The 18,544-nt window shown below is 42.9% G+C and overlaps 1 protein-coding gene across 2 annotated transcripts in view; it reads left to right on the plus strand.

Annotated features, from left to right (window-relative positions):
• The window catches only part of OLFM1 (olfactomedin 1), a 49,008-nt gene that overhangs the window by 22,352 nt on the left and 8,112 nt on the right, over positions 1 to 18,544 (plus strand). For both annotated transcript variants that reach the window (XM_084650082.1, XM_084650081.1), the window contains exons 3-5: positions 3,409 to 3,564; positions 6,307 to 6,526; positions 18,271 to 18,377. In XM_084650082.1, coding sequence (XP_084506208.1) covers positions 3,409 to 3,564; positions 6,307 to 6,526; positions 18,271 to 18,377 — 483 coding nt within the window. The remainder of the gene's footprint in view (positions 1 to 3,408; positions 3,565 to 6,306; positions 6,527 to 18,270; positions 18,378 to 18,544) is intronic.

The raw sequence follows: 18,544 nt of genomic DNA on the forward strand, positions 1-18,544 counted from the left end.
TGCTTCAAAGGGCATTGACATCATTTGGCACCTTATGGTTTTTAACCCCTTGTGAAGGCCAAGTTAGAATAAAACTTGAAAAAAATCTGGGTGTGCCCCATGCGACCACAGTGTAGCTCTCTATCTCCCTCTAGTGGCTAGACCATGGATGGAGGATTATGAGTCTGGCTGCTTTCAAATGAATGAACTGGTCCTTTGCCTCAATTAGTGGAGCCACATGCATTTAGCTCCAGATGGCCCAGGCAGGGGTATTGCTCATAGACACTACCCCAAAGGATAGCACCCACAGACTGGGATGATCAGGATCTAGAGATATTACCTAGCTGAGGTAGCTTGCTAGAGTCACCAGGCCAAATTCTGCTCCCAGTTACACAGGTATAAATCCAGAGTAACTCCATCAGTGTCAAAGAAGCTGGCATAACTGGAAGCAGAAATTAAATTCCATCTTATTAATTTTTTGCTTCCCTAAGGTAAAATCAACGTTTTTCCCCCTGGGCAACTGTTAGCTTGTCTGTGCCATTAGATTGCTGCAAAATGAGGTTTTGTGAGCACTCGGAATATGTGTGTTTCATAGGTGAAAAAATACTCTTAACTAAGGTTCTTCAGGGATCATAAGTGATTGGAAGAAACTGAGGGAAATTTAAGACAGAGAATGTATTTCAGCCTCAGGTCCAGTAAAGCACTTACGCACATGCTTGACCTTAAGTACATGAGCAATCTCATTTAAGTTTAATCATGTGGTTAAGTGCTTTGCTGGATCAAGGCCTTAAAAAGGTAATAAAAATAAAAGATGTAGATCTTTAAATGATGAATTTTACGTTATTGTCAAAGATCAGGAATAATAGTAATTGATATTTAAAAATGTTCACCATAGGTTGCTACTTAATTTAAAAAAAAACCTTATTAGCAATGAATGGAATGGATTTGAACTTTACACCAAGCATGTCGCTGAAAATAACTTCATAGAATCATAGAATATCAGGGTTGGAAGGGACCTTGGGAGGTCATCTAGTCCAATCCCAGGACCAATCCCCAATTTTTGCCCCAGATCCCTAAATAGCCCCCTCAAGGATTGAACTGACAACCCTGGGTTTAGCAGGCCAATGCTCAAACCACTGAGCTTCCCCCCTGTTTAACTGTATGTCCTCACTTAAGCACCCTTCCTTATTTGCCATAAGTTAATTCGTGCACAGTTGGGCTTTTTATCGGGAGTGAGCACTGGCAGAATTAGTTGACCCAGTTTGGGGCAACTTCAAACATAATCCCCATTCCCATTGGCAGATGTACAAAGCGATCCCACTAGGTGGATGCAGGTTTTCTCAGGGAAGGACTGGCTGGCTCAACAGGAAAAAAATGTTGTACAAGTCCAGGCTGTAACAGACACTCCACGCTGGGTAGGCAAAGCTCCTCAAATTCGTCCCCCTCCATTGCAGGCAAATTACTGCCTTACTGTTCACCAGCACAGAAAAATACACACCTCCTTTTGTCCTCCTCCCCATTCAGTGCAGTCTACCTAAAGGCCTTGGCAGTGGCCTACATGAGGCTGGGAAGGTGTTGCTGGGTGTGGATGAGTGGTACTGCTGGAATTAGGTACTGAACATTCTTTCTTCTGCTCATAGCCCCCAGACCAGAGCAGAAAGAAATTACTAGCCATGAAACCATTTTCACTGGTTGGACAATGAGCTTCTCCACCTTAGCATGTCATAAACCATCAGAACTTGATGCATGGGTCCCCCTTAATTATTTATTTGAATTGTTACTTTTCATATTGTCCTTGTCATCAAATGTTAATGATGGTCAACCTCGATCATTTCACAAAACTTAGAGAAAAGCTGGCATTTGTCCCTTGGCTGGTTCCAGCAAAGTCCAAAAGGCCTGTGCTTCTGGTAACACACACATTTCCCACAGCCATCTTCAAGTAGTTACACTGGCTCAGCGAAGCTCCCTGGAGGAAATATTGAATGCCAGTCATCTCTTCCCCATCCCCCAAGTCCAATATTATTACACTTAGCTTCACTGAGCATTGAATGTGGAAACAGGAGCTAATTGTGATGGCATGGAATTCAAAGAGCTTATGGAATTTGCTTGCAGAGGAAGTTATGGGCAAGGAACGAAAAGTAATATTTCCTTAAGATTTGGGTTCTGATAAGAATTCCGTTAATTTCACTGGAAGGTGAACCAGGCTGTCACTGACCTAATTAAGTCCCTGGTTCAACAAAGCATTTATGCACAGCTTAGCTTTAAGAACTGGAGTATTCCAAACTGAAATCAATAGGGTTCTAATAATAGTTATTATTATTGCATTGCATAGCATTGTGTTTATTTGTATTGTGGTAACATCTCAGGAGTCCCAGGACTCCATTTTGTTAGGCACTCCACAAATACAGAACAAAAAGATTGTCTCTGCCCCAAAGAGCTACCAGTCTATTTGCAGGATTAATTGCTTTCCTGAATTGGGGTCATAGTTAACATCCCGTAATGGCACAAATATTGGGAGGGGGGAAATGGAGTTTAGCGTATCAATTTAAGGCCATTCTTCAAAATCAGGTCATTTTGATTATCACCTTGCTTCCTTCCTCATCCCTATTTCAGTCACAGCAGCCAGTGTTCTCACAACACTTCTCAAGATGGAGATAAATGTTTTAAAACATTTGAAAACTGATGGTCTCTGCTGGTATCTAGCACTGATTCCAACCTTAAAAGTTATTGAGATGGTGACCACTAAAATCAGAGGTCTCAAGTTGGTCAGCCAAAAATGACAACCACCATAATCAGAGGCTACATTTGGAAATATTAGCCTTTAATCATGAATGCGTGTATTATTTGCCAGTGTATATGGCATTGCCTACCTCTAAATGTATTCTTTGTGACTGATGACATACAACTAGTAATAAAGAAAAGACCATGTTGTTTGAATAGTGAGATTTTGCTAGCTGGGTCTAAAGCTTGCACTTAGGCAATCAGTGAATGTCTCCTTATGTACATGAAGCAGTGATAATTCATACCTGAACAGAAGTATTATTCTTAGTCAAATATGCTTCTGTTTAACTAATAGTCTTTCCACCTGCAAAGGCAGGCATTGTACGCTGGCTCAGCCAATCAAAGAGACCATTAAGACTCTCATGCATTTTATACTTGACTACAATCCTTATTTGCATTCATGATTGTTGGATTATTTTCTGGAGCATGGCAGAATAAATGTTTATGAAACCAATTTGCTGTGTTTTGGAGCACATGATGCTGCTGATTAACTAGTAAATAATGCATCTGCTGATTCCTCTGTAGCTTTGTTGACTGAGTGGGAAAAGGTCAGTGCTTTGTATTATGAGGCAAATGATGCTGCCTAGCTCCTATGAAAGCTTCTTCCTTTGACTGTGTTGCCTCTCTATTTTTTATTTCTCTGGACAGGTGCAGAACATGTCTCAGTCAATAGAGGTACTGGACAGGCGGACTCAAAGAGACTTACAATATGTAGAGAAGATGGAGAACCAGATGAAGGGATTGGAATCGAAATTCAAGCAGGTGGAAGAGAGTCACAAACAACACCTGGCAAGACAGTTTAAGGTATGTACATCCTCCAGCCTGCTAATGAGACTGCAGTGCCTCTTCCTCTGCCCCAATATACTGTGGGCCACATGATCAGAGAAGACAAAAACAATTCTCCAAACTTCTGTGTAGATGAACCTACCGTGTGGGTTCTGTTCCCACTGCATTCTGGGCCTTACTCAGCAAAAATTGACATCCAAAAAAGTTTTGCCTGAATAGAATCGTATCTTGAATGCATTGAATTTCCAGGGAAGGAATATTCAAGCATGCATTGAGAATAGGTCCCCTAATGTACACCTTACTTTGTAAATGACCAAATGACCAGAGTGATATGGCAACAATGAGGAGGGAAAAAAGACTGGTAAAGTGTATACGTTGCTTATTTTCCAATACTTAGCCCAAAGTCCTCATGTTAAGTCACCTCAGTAAACAGGTAGGCAGTTCCTATATTTGAGGATCAGTGTCCTCACTCAGTGAAACAGATCATTCATGGACCAAGGAGTGGGCAAGGATCTGGGGTGAAATCCTGGTGCCACTGAAGTCAATAGGAATGTTCCTGCTGATTTCAGTGGGGTCAGGATTCCACTACTGTATTTCACTGGGTTTGGGGAAAGATCCCATCCAGACTGACAGTGCGCACCCATTTATTCTCTTCTGAAGCAGTCCATGAATTGGAGCATTGCTACCATTTAAGTAGCAAATGGAATACAATGCTACAGTGGCACCAGAGAATTTCCCCTTCATATTCTTTGAGAAATATTTTGATTAAATTTTCTTGAAACATTTTCCCACATTTTTTAACAACTAGAGAGCTGGTTGAACTTTTTAATTTCAAGATTTAAGTGATGTTTTCAAATTTTAAATACCAAAATTTTGAATTAAAAAAAAGAGAAAGATGTCAATTTCACCCACATTTTTCAACCAGCTCTGATCCTCAAGTTCAGTTCTTCAGCTTAGATCTAAGTTTAGAACCTGCTAGACTGAGAAAACCTTCAGCTCGAACAATGTGATCTTATTCTCCCCCCAACACACACACACACACACACCATGGTGATACATTCACTAGAGAGTGCAAATAATAACCTATAAAATATAGGAGGGGAACTCATCACTTGCATAGAGGAGCATGGAAAACAAATATTGTTTCACTACATGGGCTAGTTTCCAATCTCATTCATGCCAGTATAAATCCAGAGTAATTCCACAAGACACTCAGATACCATGGTCCTAGGCATTGAGTAAGAATCTGAAATGGAACTGTCACTGGTGCTATTCTGGATTTACATTGGTTTAACTGAGATCAGAATCTGGCCTATTATTAGGCTTGGCAGAATACGATTTTTATTTATTTTTAATAATTTTGACAGATAATATACTTGTTTATTTTTAATCTCCTCCCCCCCCAATTTTTATCAATTTAAATTTTCACGGTTGCTCAAAATTTTAAGCATTTTTTCTGGTTTTTATCAATTTAAATTTTCACAGTTGAGGGAAAGTCTGAGGGGTCAGACAATGGGGGGCACAAAGATAAACATTATTTAATGACAGTAGACACTGAGAATCAGAAAGTTAAAGCTCTATAACCGTTAAAAATGCCAACATCATTTATTGAAACATACAAAATGAATACCTTTAGCCCACACTGTAGTAAGTTCTCAAGTTGCATTTTTCTTACTTTCCCTATCTGTAAATTTAAATTATTACTGGTGGAAATATTTTTCCTTGGTTTCCGTGTGCATGGTGAAATTGACGTTTATCAACATTTATCGATAAAAATCTAATGCTTCCAAGCCTACCTATTATGAATACTGTCCAATGCTTCATTAAATGGTAAGTGCATGCATATTTACGGGTGCATTATTGTCTAAGGGATCTCAGCATCTTCAACAAAATGTTGTGCACAATGCCCTTAAAGACAGCCTTTCTTTTCATTAAAAAAAAAAAAGTTTGGAGAAATAATGGTTGTGTTTCTGGAGAACAAAATTAAAAAGAATATTTTTAGCATGATTAAATAGCATTAAAGAATTTTCCGTATAAATTGCTGCCCAGGCATGATTTTAAATAACAGTCACAGCATTTTGTTTCTACCAACTCCAGCATTAAAATGTGAGTGGTTTGGGGTTTTTCTTATCATAAGAGTATTTGTTTATGAATGGATGTCTGTGTAAGGCAGGTTAGTGAGCTAGCTCCTGAACAGTATTTCATTTTCTTGCTTACAGGGCTAACTTAAAAGAAAGTTTTTTCAATGCTGCAGTGACTGAAGAAGCAGTTCACTCCCATGTAACCATGAAAAGAGGGTCACAGAGCATTTTGCACCATGCATTTATTTATTTATTTTTATTTTCCAAATTAGTACCATATCTCACTAAGGAACCTTGAACCACAACTGAGATCTTCCTTTGCATGCAATTGTAGTTGCATTTCATGAATAGTTTGAAACCCTTGTCAATGCATATATATATAATTTTTTTTAAAGAAAAAAAAACAACAGAACTCTTTGTGTATGTGATCTGAAGCATGTAACCGTAAGATGTTGCATTCTAAAAATGACAAATAAAGGCCTTTCCCAAATATTTTGGTGTTCTGCAGACTGTTTAATATACTCTTTCTAATACATCATTTGGACCAAAAAAATAATAATGATAAGAATGATTGTGGGGATAAGAACATTGCACTCACGTAGGAAGCAGCCAGATCAAGGCAGAGTGTTGCAGATTTTTGCACGCATAGCACTGAACCAAGCTTATTTTAACCTTGCAGGCAATAAAAGCGAAAATGGAGGAACTTAGGCCTTTGATACCAGTGTTGGAAGAGTACAAAGCCGATGCAAAATTGGTATTGCAGTTTAAAGAGGAGGTCCAGAATCTGACGTCAGTTCTAAACGAACTCCAGGAGGAGATTGGCGCCTATGACTACGAAGAGCTTCAGAACAGAGTGTCAAATCTTGAAGAAAGGCTCCGTGCATGCATGCAAAAATTAGGTAGGCTCAGAACAATATGGTGGCACTGGCAAAACACCAGCAATGTAAAGTACATATAACATCTGGAGATAGCGGTGCTGACCTGGACATCTCCTTGTGCCTTCCCTGCACTGGCTATAAGAAATGAGCTCACAAAGCAGGGTCCGAGCCTGTAAACACATATGCACATGAGTAACTTTTACTACCATGAGTAGTTACTCATGGCGTAAGTGCATGCAGGAGCATATCCTTAGCTGGACATGAGACTTTGCAAAGTAAGCATAAATGGACAGTGAAATATGGTAAACAGGCTATTTTAAATACTGCTTATGCGATGCAAACACTGGGTCTCCATTTAAATTATGTATCAATGTCCAATCTTTCTGCTAGCTAAAATTGGGACATACCATTTTAAATAATATGTATGTGGGGCATGACTTTTTACCAGAAAAGAGCACGCCCTCACCAGTATTTGCTCATGTTTGTGTGTGGGCTGCAGCTGCTATAAAAAATATAACCCCTCCTCCTGCAACCCATCACTTCCTTTCAGTGAAGGAGTAGAACATTTGTTGACCTAGCTCCCTTCTGATTTAATTGCCAGTTACATTATTGACTTGCTTGTTAAGCAATTTAAGGCACCTGAACACATTAACCGATCCACCTGTCTATTTTGGTAGCACATTTGAAATTATACTCTCAGGTGACTTCAGTAAAGATCAGCTCCCTTCTCCTCGCTGTATATTTTTGGCAAGGTACTATTTTATTTTTCTCCTGTCTATGCTATTGGGATTGCTTCTGTTTGTTTTTAGATCTTTCCACTTTTGTTAGGAAGCTTCCTCCCTTTAGAAATAGATTGTTGTTATTATTTTAGGTTGCTATCTGTTACTTTGTAACCCACTTGTCAGCTAAAAGCCCACAGAGGAAATTGAATTCATTTAGAATATTATATATGCACAGACAAATTTCTGTGGGAGCTATGGGTAAAATTTGCAAAAGTGTTTAAGTGACTCAAATCATTAACACACAGTCTCTAGAGTATAAGTCTAATTAAAAGTCAAAGGGACTTAGGCTCCTCCATGCCTAGCTCATTTTGAAAATGAAGCTTGGGCTCGTAAGTTTCCCTCGCACTTTTGAAAATGCCACCATCTCTGTTGGGGAAGGGAAAAGCCCATGTCCAAAGGAAACTTAATGAGATTGGCCAGGTCCTCAGCAATCAGCTTAGTCTAAAGGAATGGAGCTAGGCTGATTTACATCAGTTGAGGATCAGGCCTCTTGATTTAAAAATAAAAGCACTTGGGAAAGCTTCTTGTTCCCCTTCCACCTGCTGAGGAGATACATGCAAGGCATGCCACTGCTGCTCCTTGTTATTTACCATGTACAATATTGCAGTGGTTTTTGGATTGTAAAGAAAAATTCTCCACCTCTGTGCTATACAGGTGAAATTCACAGCACAAAGGTCTATGCCCCATTTAAGACCTCAAAGTATGGCTTCAGTGGCAAATAACTGGTGCATAGACCTCGTACTGGGCCCTCTGAGTTTCACTCTAAATGTTCGAAAGAAAGATGAAACCTGGTTATTAATTATTATTATGGTAGCACCTACAGGCTTCAGATGGGATTGGGCCCAGTCCCTGCCCTCAAGAATTTACAATCTGGACAGGCAAGAGACGGGTAGAGCGTGAGGAAGGAAGTATCATTATCCACATTTTATAGATGGGGAACTGAGAGACAGAAAGATTAAGTGATTTGTCCAAGATCACATAGTAAGTCTGTGGCAGAGCCTGGAATTAAACCCACATCTCCAGAGGCCCAGTCGAGTGCCTGAGTCACAAGACACTTCTGTTGTGAGGAAGCAGCTGTCTTTACTTCTTCTCTTTTGAAGGAAGAGATGGGGTTTCACATGAGGTAACAAATGGAGAGCAGTGATCTATTTTCTGTCCCACAGTAGAGAGAGTCTCTTCAAATCTACCACTTTTGGTTGTCTCTTATGTTCCCCTCCTGTCTCTTGAGAAATAAGAGACTCTTTCTGTTTTCCACTGCCAGCCCTCTGCTGACCTTTAGTCACTTTAACTGTAGGAACCGAAGAGAGGACATAGTAGGAAAAAATAACATTCTAGAGCAGAAAGAAATCACAGCTGTACCTGAAAGGGGAGCAGTATTATGCTGTCAATATTTTAACCAAGAGCTTCTGTAAAGATGCTCTCAGAACACGTAATAAATACCCCATGGACCAAAGGTGTGTGTGATTTCAAGGAGAAGAATGGAGGGACTGGGGAATCTAATTTGAGCTAAGGAAATAATTTGCAGTGAATAATTATTTAAACAACACAGCCCTCTTTGTCTGTTGGCAAAAATTCTTTAGAACTAGTTGTTACCCTAATGTGTGTGTTTGTTCAAGTTTCATTAGCTAAATAACTTACCTAATTTTTGTTTCTTTTGTAGCTTGACCACAAATATTCAACTGAGGAATTCAGTTGCTTAGTTGGGATTGGTCAGAGAAGTCGCATCATATTGTTCCTCTTCTCTGACAGCATGACCATGTGTAATCCCATATGCAAGCACTTCTTAGCAGGAATGTTTGCGTGCATGGATGTAAAATTCAGTTTTCATGAAAACTCACCTGTGCAGCTTTGAAATTAATTGTTTTATTAGGACCAACATTTGTATACCTTGATGCTCAATGTTAGTCTCCTAAATCCCTGTTTGGGAACCTAAATGCAAATAGACTGAGCATCACAAATACTGAGCATATAGACAGGTTTCAGAGTAACAGCCGTGTTAGTCTGTATTCGCAAAAAGAAAAGGAGTACTTGTGGCACCTTAGAGACTAACCAATTTATTTGAGCATGAGCTTTCGTGAGCTACAGCTCACTTCATCGGATATGAAGTGAGCTGTAGCTCACGAAAGCTCATGCTCAAATAAATTGGTTAGTCTCTAAGGTGCCACAAGTACTCCTTTTCTTCTTACTGAGCATATACAAATCCCATTGGAGTCGATGGTACTTATAGGAGCTCAGCATCTTTGATTGTCAGGCTGCTTTTATTTAGGTGCCTGATAGCGTTTTAAAAAACTAATTTTAAATACTCAAGGCTGGCTTCCTCCACTGGTGTGAATCAGCACAGCGTCACTGACTTTTGTGGAGTGATGCTGTTATACACCAGCTGAGGATTTGGGCCCCAAGTTTGCAAATGTTAGCCTGCCGTTTTAGCCAGTTGCTTGATTCTATGATTCTATGAAAGAGGACATGGGGAGGAGGGGAAAGGGGGCATTGAATATGGCTGAGGTGAGCCAGTTGAAAAATACAAGTGCATATTTGCAGGCTGCTGTATTCACAGCTCTCCTCCAGGAGGATGTCTGCGGCACTTGGCAGACAAATGTGAAGTGCATTTGTGGGAAGCATTTGCACCTTTTGCCTGAGAACCGCCCTGGGCGCACGGAGATGTGTTTCTACTGCTCCTTTGAAGGAGGAGGTGGGAGAGAGCCATTGCTGACAATGCCTGCTCCAGGGAGAAGTTGTCCCATGCAGGGATATGTTGCAACAGGACCCAGAGAGAAGGGGCCAGCTTATTTCAGTGGAGCTATGGTGACTGACACCAGCTGAGGATGTGGCCCAAGGTGACTCCATCAGATGCAGGGAGCCCATGTTGACCTTCCCTTGAGTTTGGTGGCAGAACTTTAACAAGTGGCTCCAGATCTATCCCAGTATATCACTGACCTTGGGTTCCCTGAGGGGGGCAAACTGGGTCTTTTGAAAATAAGCCTCTTCGCATGCTGCTCATTCTGCTTCCGATCTCACCTTTACCACCGGTTTAGGACCAGACTGTGGGACACTCACTCAAATTGAGAAGCACCCAACTGTGTATGTAACCCCACCCTACTGATACCATTGGAACTATTTACCGAGTAAGGTACTACTCAGCATGAGTAAGAGTATGGCAGTCTGGCCCTCAGTGGAGTTTACTAGTACTCCGCTCCTGGGGTAACAAAGAATTCCTTTGTGCCCAGCCCCAATCTCTGTCAGTGTTGGGGTCCCATTCTCCGCTAGGTTACATCAGTTTTACTCCACTGTGACTCCATTGATTTCAATTGTGATAGACTGCTGCAAAACTGGAGCAGCTCAGCAGTGGGATGGGCCCTTTGATTTCAAGCCCTGAAGATGCAGGACTTCTAGTACATTTCAGAGCTGGGTTCAATCAAACCCATTGTGTTCCCTCAGAACACTGCTGAGGAGGCATGCGTTTTGAAAGCTAAAAGAATGGCTGTCAAAGATGCTGGCAGCTGTAGTTCACATTCATTTCAGCACCTCTGAAAATCAGGCAATTGCAACGCCTGCAGGTATGTTGCTGCTGGGGAACTGTTGGTGTAAAATGAGCACGAAGGTGGGTGTTAAGAATGGCAGGTCCTTCCCACAATCTACACCAATTATCCCCCCACTGGCTCAGCTCCACGTTGGGTAATTGCATTCTCCCTCCATGTGCTCAGATCCTCTGCTGCTGAAAATCGGTGTAGTCCCATAGCTAAGGCTCTGGCCCGGTGCTCTTCGCTGTTGTTGAGTGGTGGTGTGTGTTGTTTAACATGTTCCATCTCCGAGGTGGTTGCATTTCAGCGATGGATGAAGCGATTCTTCTGCATTGGTTATAAATGTTTTGGGGATCTGCAACAGGATAAAACATTCGAGAAAGGGTTAAGGGCTCCCTGCCAGTCACATGACTCAGCAGGGGATTTAAGGGAGAGTGTGGGCTCTTTTAGGGGGAGATGAGCGAGGCAAGGGGAAAAGATTGTCTCTTGGTCTGGGGAATTGATTTATTTTGATGTCGTCTCCTGAGTTTTGTGCTTGAATGATAAATGGGCTCAGACGCAAGCACCTGAAACTGACTTAGGCGTGGTCCTGATTCCTTCCTGCGCTGATGAGAGAGCCCAGTAATTTACAGAAAACTTTGGGATAAAAAATCCCACGTAGACCAGCACAGCTGGGCAAATCATGCAGGCAACTTTCTGCAACTAGGTACTGGTATATTTTAAGTAGGTTTGCATTGGCCATGCTTACCCACTTTGGTTTTTGCTTTCTGTCGCCATTCATGCATCTGAGTGTTCCTGGCCCAGATATTTGCAGGGAGTGAATTCTACAGCATGTGTTTGTGGGAATTGATTTTGAAATTTGTGTTTGCAGGTATTTGCCCTGGAAGTGTTTCTGTGCTTGCCCTGTCATGTAGTTTATGGGGTAAACTGCAGCTAACCAACATGGATTAAATTCCTAAGGTTCCTTGCTACTTCAGAGTATATAAAATGTGAACATAGAATTAATTGATTAAATTCATAGAAAAAAATTCAAGGAAATTTTGATCTGCTCACCGATATTCCACCGGCATAAAATGAATCCAAATTTTCTGACTAAGTTAGTTATTTGCTCAGCTCTATAACTGGGGAAAAAAAATATTTGTACTGGAGACGTGCAAAGGAACCTCAGTGCAGGATCAGGGCTCTGTTGTGGTAGGCACTGTACAGACAACAACAAAGAAACCAGCCTCTGTCTAAGCCATGCTCACAGTCTATAGGATATTTACAGAGGGTATTACTAATTTAAAATGCTACCAAGTACCTGGCGCACATTGGCCTGGCCAGCTTGAAGGTGCTAGACTCGTGACAGAGACGTCTCACGGTGTCTGAGCGCCCCTCCCATTTCCTTGGTATTTTTCCTCCCGTGGCCCCCATTGCTTTGAGCTCCACACTGCTGCAGAACCATTTGCTTTAAACAAAGTCCCTCCCCGCCCCCCCATGCTTTTTTATTTCTCCAAAGCTTTACTGAAGAATCAATACTGAGAACATTGCCTGACCCTGGTGTGTGTGTGTTTATCTGTCCAAAGGCAGGTTGAGTTTGTTGTTCTGTTCACATTTTAAAAAGCTCGCTATTTATATGGCGATGTGAAGGTTTCCATTCATGCGCCGAAGAGAATTCTTGCAGAAGGAGCGAGAATATCACTCAGACTTGCTTCGTGAACTAGAGGGCAGGTTTAAGATAGCAGCTGCTTTCTGCAGGTTTGGAATTCTCTCCCTTTCCAAGCTTGCCCTTGATTCTTAAAGTGCTCCCTTTACAGGGATTAAGAAGCATGTGCGCACCCTAATATGAAATGGCGCTTGGCACAGAATAGGGAGCTGATCCCTAAAACAGAACAACAGCAACAAAATTCTGCCCCACAATTGTACAATTTAGGGACCGGAGGAGTGTGCTCTCCCCTCCCCTCACTACACACGCATTCATCCATCCCAGCAGCACTTCAATTAGCAGTCAGATTAGAGGTCTCCCCACCAGAAGACAAAGGCAAGATCAGTGCTGAGCTTTCTAGTTGCTAAAGAAAAGTCAATCTCCACCTTCAGAACTGTCCTTGCAAAGGAAGAGAGTCGATCCTGATGCCCATAATGTTACAATAGGGGTGTGTAAAATCACACTGGAGTAGATGCATCTCCAATGAGTGAAAATGGAAGTGAACAAATTCAGGACAAAAGTCTGACAGCCTTAAGATGGATTGGGTAGTGGGGATGAAGACAAAGGGGGCGTCTCCCCATGCTTCCACACAGGTGCTGCAGCCTGCAAATCCACTCCCTGGCTCAAAGGGACATAACCCTTTCCCCGCTGCCACCTCCGTGCCCTGAGCTGCCTGCTGGCATCTGGGTGAGTTTAAAAGCAGATGTAAAGAGCTCGCAGTTCGGAGCGCTTGTAACCTGCACACCTCCTGGGTGTGGTGCTCTGTCCCATCTAGTGGCACCAAGACCACTTAGAAATTAATGAGTCTGCTACAGCCTTAGCTAAAGGCATGTGGCTTTTAGCTTGTGCAGTAGAGGCTCATACGCTAAGCTCCAGAGGTCCCAGGTTCAATCCCGCCAGCCGACGCCCAGGGTGTTTTGGCGTTACACGCTCACTCAGGTCACAGCAGCAGAGTGCCTGCCGTGAGTGCTCCACACCCCGCAGTAGAGCCCCGCCACTGTCTTGCTGCAGGATACAAATAATTTCCTTTGACTTCCATGGGATTCCCTTTGTCCAGAGGTGTAGAATCTATCCCCAGCAGAGAAGCAAGACCCCAATTTGGCCTGTCATGCTGGCGATTCACAATAACCGTTGATTCCAAAATCAAACAAGCCCTTTGCTGTGAATCTAAAGATCCGATGGCTTTAAAATGGCTGCTTGGCCACCACACCTCACACACTGGCTGTGTGAAAAGAGGTGTTTTATCCCCTATTACAAGCCTAGTGAAGACGTGACAGTTGTAGCTGGAACCCATGTTAGATGGCGGAGGTATGTCCTCGCCTCCCTCGAGGGTGGTTTAGTGAAGGCAAGGCCAAAAGAAGGGACTGTTTTACACATGAGACTGAGAGCTCATCATATGGAACACCAGTGAACTGAGCCTTGAAAATCTCAGCCTTAAATCATATTTGCTGAGCCAGCCAGGATTTTAATGGCATGAGTCTGACTCCCATTCTCTAGCCCTGTGCAGTCGGGCTCTACAGGACCCCAAATAAATCTGACAAACAGTATTTGGGGAAATGTAGGCTGGAAAGGATCTCAAAAGGTCACCTAGTCCATCCCCCGAGGCTGAGGCTGGACTAAGTGTGCTTAGACCATGCCTGATAGATGTTTGTCTCACCTGTCCTTAAAAACCTCCAGTGACTGGACTTCCATAGCAGTTGTTCAGTGGTGTTTGTTTTTTCAAACCTCCTCCCTCCCTCCCTTTTTCCCCTGCATCCGGGAATAATTTGTGGAGACAACATAAAGCAAACCCAAATCATCTTATGCTAGTCTCACCACCCAGTGATTTGAAATACCCTCCAACTTGCATAACTTAAGCACCATAAATGGTTCCCTGAAGCACTAAAAGAGCAAGAGGAAAAACAAGCAGAAACCCTGAGTTATTTGGGGGTTATTCGGGTTTATCTGAATACTGGGATATTCAGTATGAAAAACATGAGTGTGAGTATAAAGAAGCATAAATATGACTGAGCCCTGCACATATTATTATTAATTATTTCTTTTGTGGTAGCACCCAGGACCCCCGGGTAGGACGCTGTTGCGCTAGGTGCTGGACAAACACAGAACAAAGAGGCGGCCCATGTATCCCTGCTGCTCTTATTTTCTGGGCCAAAAAGGGCTGAGTTTGCTACGTAGACAAATACTCAGCACCTAAGAGTTTGAAAGGGTTGCTCTTTGTTGCTCAAGAGTGAGCCCTAGGGTGCGATTAACAAGCCTAATTTAGGAGTTCCAAAAAGAAGGCCCATTCAGTGAGGAGCTGAACATTAAAAGGCTCTATGACAGGCAGTATAGTTTAGTGGTTAAATCAGCGGCCGCGGAGTTAGGAATTTTGGATTTTCGTCCCAGCACCGCCGCTGACTCATTGCACGGTCTCTCCTTGAACAAATCAGATAATTTCTTTGTGCCTCAACTTCCCAAGATGTAAAATGGGATGACAAGAGAGAACCTTAAATCACCGGGGCCTTTTGAGGCATAACTCATTAATGTATGCAAAGCAGTTTGAGAGCAGAGGCTGTATATGCGCAAATTATTTATAACCGACGGGCTATACAAGGATCCTATATTGTGAGATGCTGAGCTGGATTCACGCTGAGGGGTTTCCATGCCTAGCAGAAAGAATTCAGCACCTCACAGAGTTTTTTCCCAACACACAGTTCCTCACAGCTTATGTCGAGCAATCACTGAGCACATGGCATGAAAAAGACCGTGGTGTAATATCTGTAGTTGCTTCTTGGCTGGAATGAACAAATGCCACTAAAAATTCCCAGTGCAATGCAAAGATTGGAGTTGCCCATCCAGAACAATAACACCTAATGGCTGATGTTGACTTACCTTAAATGCAACTCAGGGAGCTAAATCAATTGTACATCTGATTTTTAATCTGAGGGTCCAGGGTACAAGTCTTGTTCAAGTGGTAGGTTCTTAATCTACATGATAAATTTGTGAATAGGATTGCATGATGGGGTTATCTGTGACAGCAGGGACTGGACTCAGAGACCCGGGGGAGTCCTTCCAGTCCTATGTTTCTAATTCCTGACAGCGTAGCTCAAATTTTTTAGATTTTGCCCACTGGCATCTGAGGCTCGTGACAGATTTAAACCATGAGAGAGACATCTAGCCTGGAATACGATCAGCCCTTGTGCCCCGCTGGGAAAGTGTTATAAATGTGTCTCCAGCTAAATGTGTAGTGAGCCATAGCCTAACTACTTGCAAACAGCACCAGTTTACTGGTATACGCTTTTTTAAAAAAAAAAAAAAAAAAAAATCAATGGGCTTTATACCAGTATTCTTTCCAGGAAAATAGAGGGAAAGTGTTTAAATTGACAGCAATGGAGAGGTATGAGAATTGCAGGGCGCAGTAGACAGAGGCTGGTCCTGTGCAGGAAAATTTGCAAGAAATTACCCGCATATTCTTTTAACTCTTTTTATTCTTCCACCAATACCTCATCCTCATCCGTGGCTGAGAGGGATTTAGGCTGAGTTCAGTCCGTGTCAAGAAGCGTTCATCGTGCAATCCACATTGTGGGCTGCATGGACGCTCGGCTTTTTGGCTGGTGTAACTTAGACAGTCCTAGAGGCCTAAGTTACAGTAGCCTCGCTGGGCTGGCCGATGGGCTACAGGGTGGCCCAGAATTTCCACAGAGCTGCATGATGTTTCTGTGTCCCTGTCCCTGAGGTGTTCCTCCCACCTCCAGCCACACCCACAGCATGTCCCTCATGCTAGGGCTTGGGAGGGGGGCCTCAGAAGGCCACTTTACGGCTATCTTTCACAGCATCTCTCAGCCACATACAGGGCTTTTAGGGAAAATTTAGGGTCCTTGTTCACTGCTCAGTGTAAAGGGGCTGAAGCAGAGGTAACAATCTCAGCCACTACTGAATAGCTAAGAAGCCCTCCAGTTGGCTAATTAGAACAGACCAAGTGGGAACTCAAAGAATAGATATCCCAGAAATCTTAGGTGTGTACTTAATAACAGCTTCAAATCAAAGGCCTGATCTGAACTGCTGTAAACCAGCACAGCTTCATTTACTTAATTTACAGCCAACTTACACCTGAGGGATCTGGCCCCTGATTTCCAGTTTTGGCTAAAGAAACCATGTTTGCTGCAGTTCAATTCAAGCCTCAAAATCCATTGACCATAGCCTACGCTCCACTTTGCCACTGAGACCTTCTCCTTGACTGAAGAGTCACAGGTGTAAAAACCTCCAGATAAGAGCCAGTGAACACCTTCCTGAGTTTAGTTTGCGTTGTTATCCATGTTCGTCTGCCCTGATGTCGGCTCATTAAGGACATGGTTCTACAGGGGCTGCTTTGCAGAGCTGGTGCAAGGGTTTTAAATGACGGCTCCTGTAGCAGTCTCAGTCTGTTCAATCTCAGTCTGCAGATTCTTCTGCTACATCTTACTTTGACCTTCCCCTTGTTCTTTCGTGCGTGTATGCGAGCGTTTCAACAGCCTGAGGTGGCGGTGTTCGTGAAACTTGTGGGCATTGTTGTAAATGTGACATCACCATAGGGCTATATTTTAGACATTAAGATTGAAGCACGGAAGACATTTATTCATCTGAATCCTGAGAAAGATACAAGATTATATTTTACTATGTGGGACCATGGAAGAGAGAGATTGATACAGGAAATTGAAGCAGCAAGGAGAATGGATGAGTGGTTAAGACATCAGAGCCAGATTTTTAAAGGTATTTAGTCACAGATAGGTGCCTTTTCAAAAGGGTGTAGGCATGGAACTCCCCTTGAATTCAGTGGGTTTGAAGTCAATGGGAGTTAGGAGCCTAGGTGCTTTGGAAAATCCTGCTAGGTGCCTATCCACATCCTGAGGCATCTAAATACCTTTAAAAAATCTGGCCCTTAGACTTTAGTTCCAATATGCATGTGTCCAAGTAGGTTCAAATCCCAGTTCTGGTAAGCTCACTAGCTTGGGCAGTGGTTATATCACTAGACTAGTGATCGGGAGATCTGGCCACAATTCCTGGCTCTGCCACAGACTCACTGCGTGACCACGGGCAGATCACTAAGGCCAGATTTTCGGAGATGCCGACCACCTAAAACTCCAGGTAAAGCCAATGGCAGCGGCAGGGGTGCAGTGCCTCTAAAACTCATGTCCTTAATCTTGCTGTGTTTCAATTCCCCATCTGTACAAATGAGGTAGCAAGAATTCCCTACCTCACAGCGGGTTGTGTGTGAAGAAAAGACATTACTGTTTGTGAAGTGCTTAGATACTACGGTGCTGGACACTTGATCGATAGGTACAGGTAGATAGTTTTGCTGGGAAGATAAGTATATTTATATAAAATGCCCCACTTTTTTAACCTGTCAGAGGAATGTTTGGAGACTCAAAATGAGCAGCACCAGGTCTATTACAGCAAAACTGAGCAGTCACTATTCAGGCTAATTTCTCAGCCTGATGCCAGCTAACTCTTCTCCTCATTTGCTAGTCTGCAACATTCGCAGCACGTCTGTTTTCAGGAAAGTTCATTTTCTTAGGGGCACTGCGGTAAGGACAATTGTTATTGAGTGGAATGAAACAAACAAAAGCATCCAACAGCTGTTCGCAATCTAATTGTCCTTAATTAAACTAGCTCCCTCGCAACTGGAGAGAGGCAATGTCCCAGCAACACGGGCGAGTCTTAATGCCCGTGTCACTCCTCAGAGCTGCTAAGTTCTGAATGTCTCAGGTCTGCCACACACGCTGAAGCCTAATCGTTGCTCACTGACTTTCCGCTCTTTTACAGCTTGTGGGAAGCTGACTGGAATCAGTGACCCAGTCACAATAAAAACCTCTGGATCGAGGTTTGGATCATGGATGACAGACCCTTTAGCTCCAGAAGGTGAAAACAAGGTAAGAGTACAGTATTCCCCTCTCCCCGTCCCACACGCAGCATGTCCCGCGTTACTCCGAGCTCTTTGCATCAAAGCACTGAGACTCTGAATAGAGGTCCACCATCACATGTCCAGTCCAGTGCCCACTGAAGACAGTGGAAAGACTAGATGCGTCTGAGCTTTATT

This window comes from Lepidochelys olivacea, assembly GCF_965140295.1.
Source record: "Lepidochelys olivacea isolate rLepOli2 genome assembly, chromosome: 16".
Lineage (NCBI taxonomy): Eukaryota > Metazoa > Chordata > Testudines > Cheloniidae > Lepidochelys > Lepidochelys olivacea.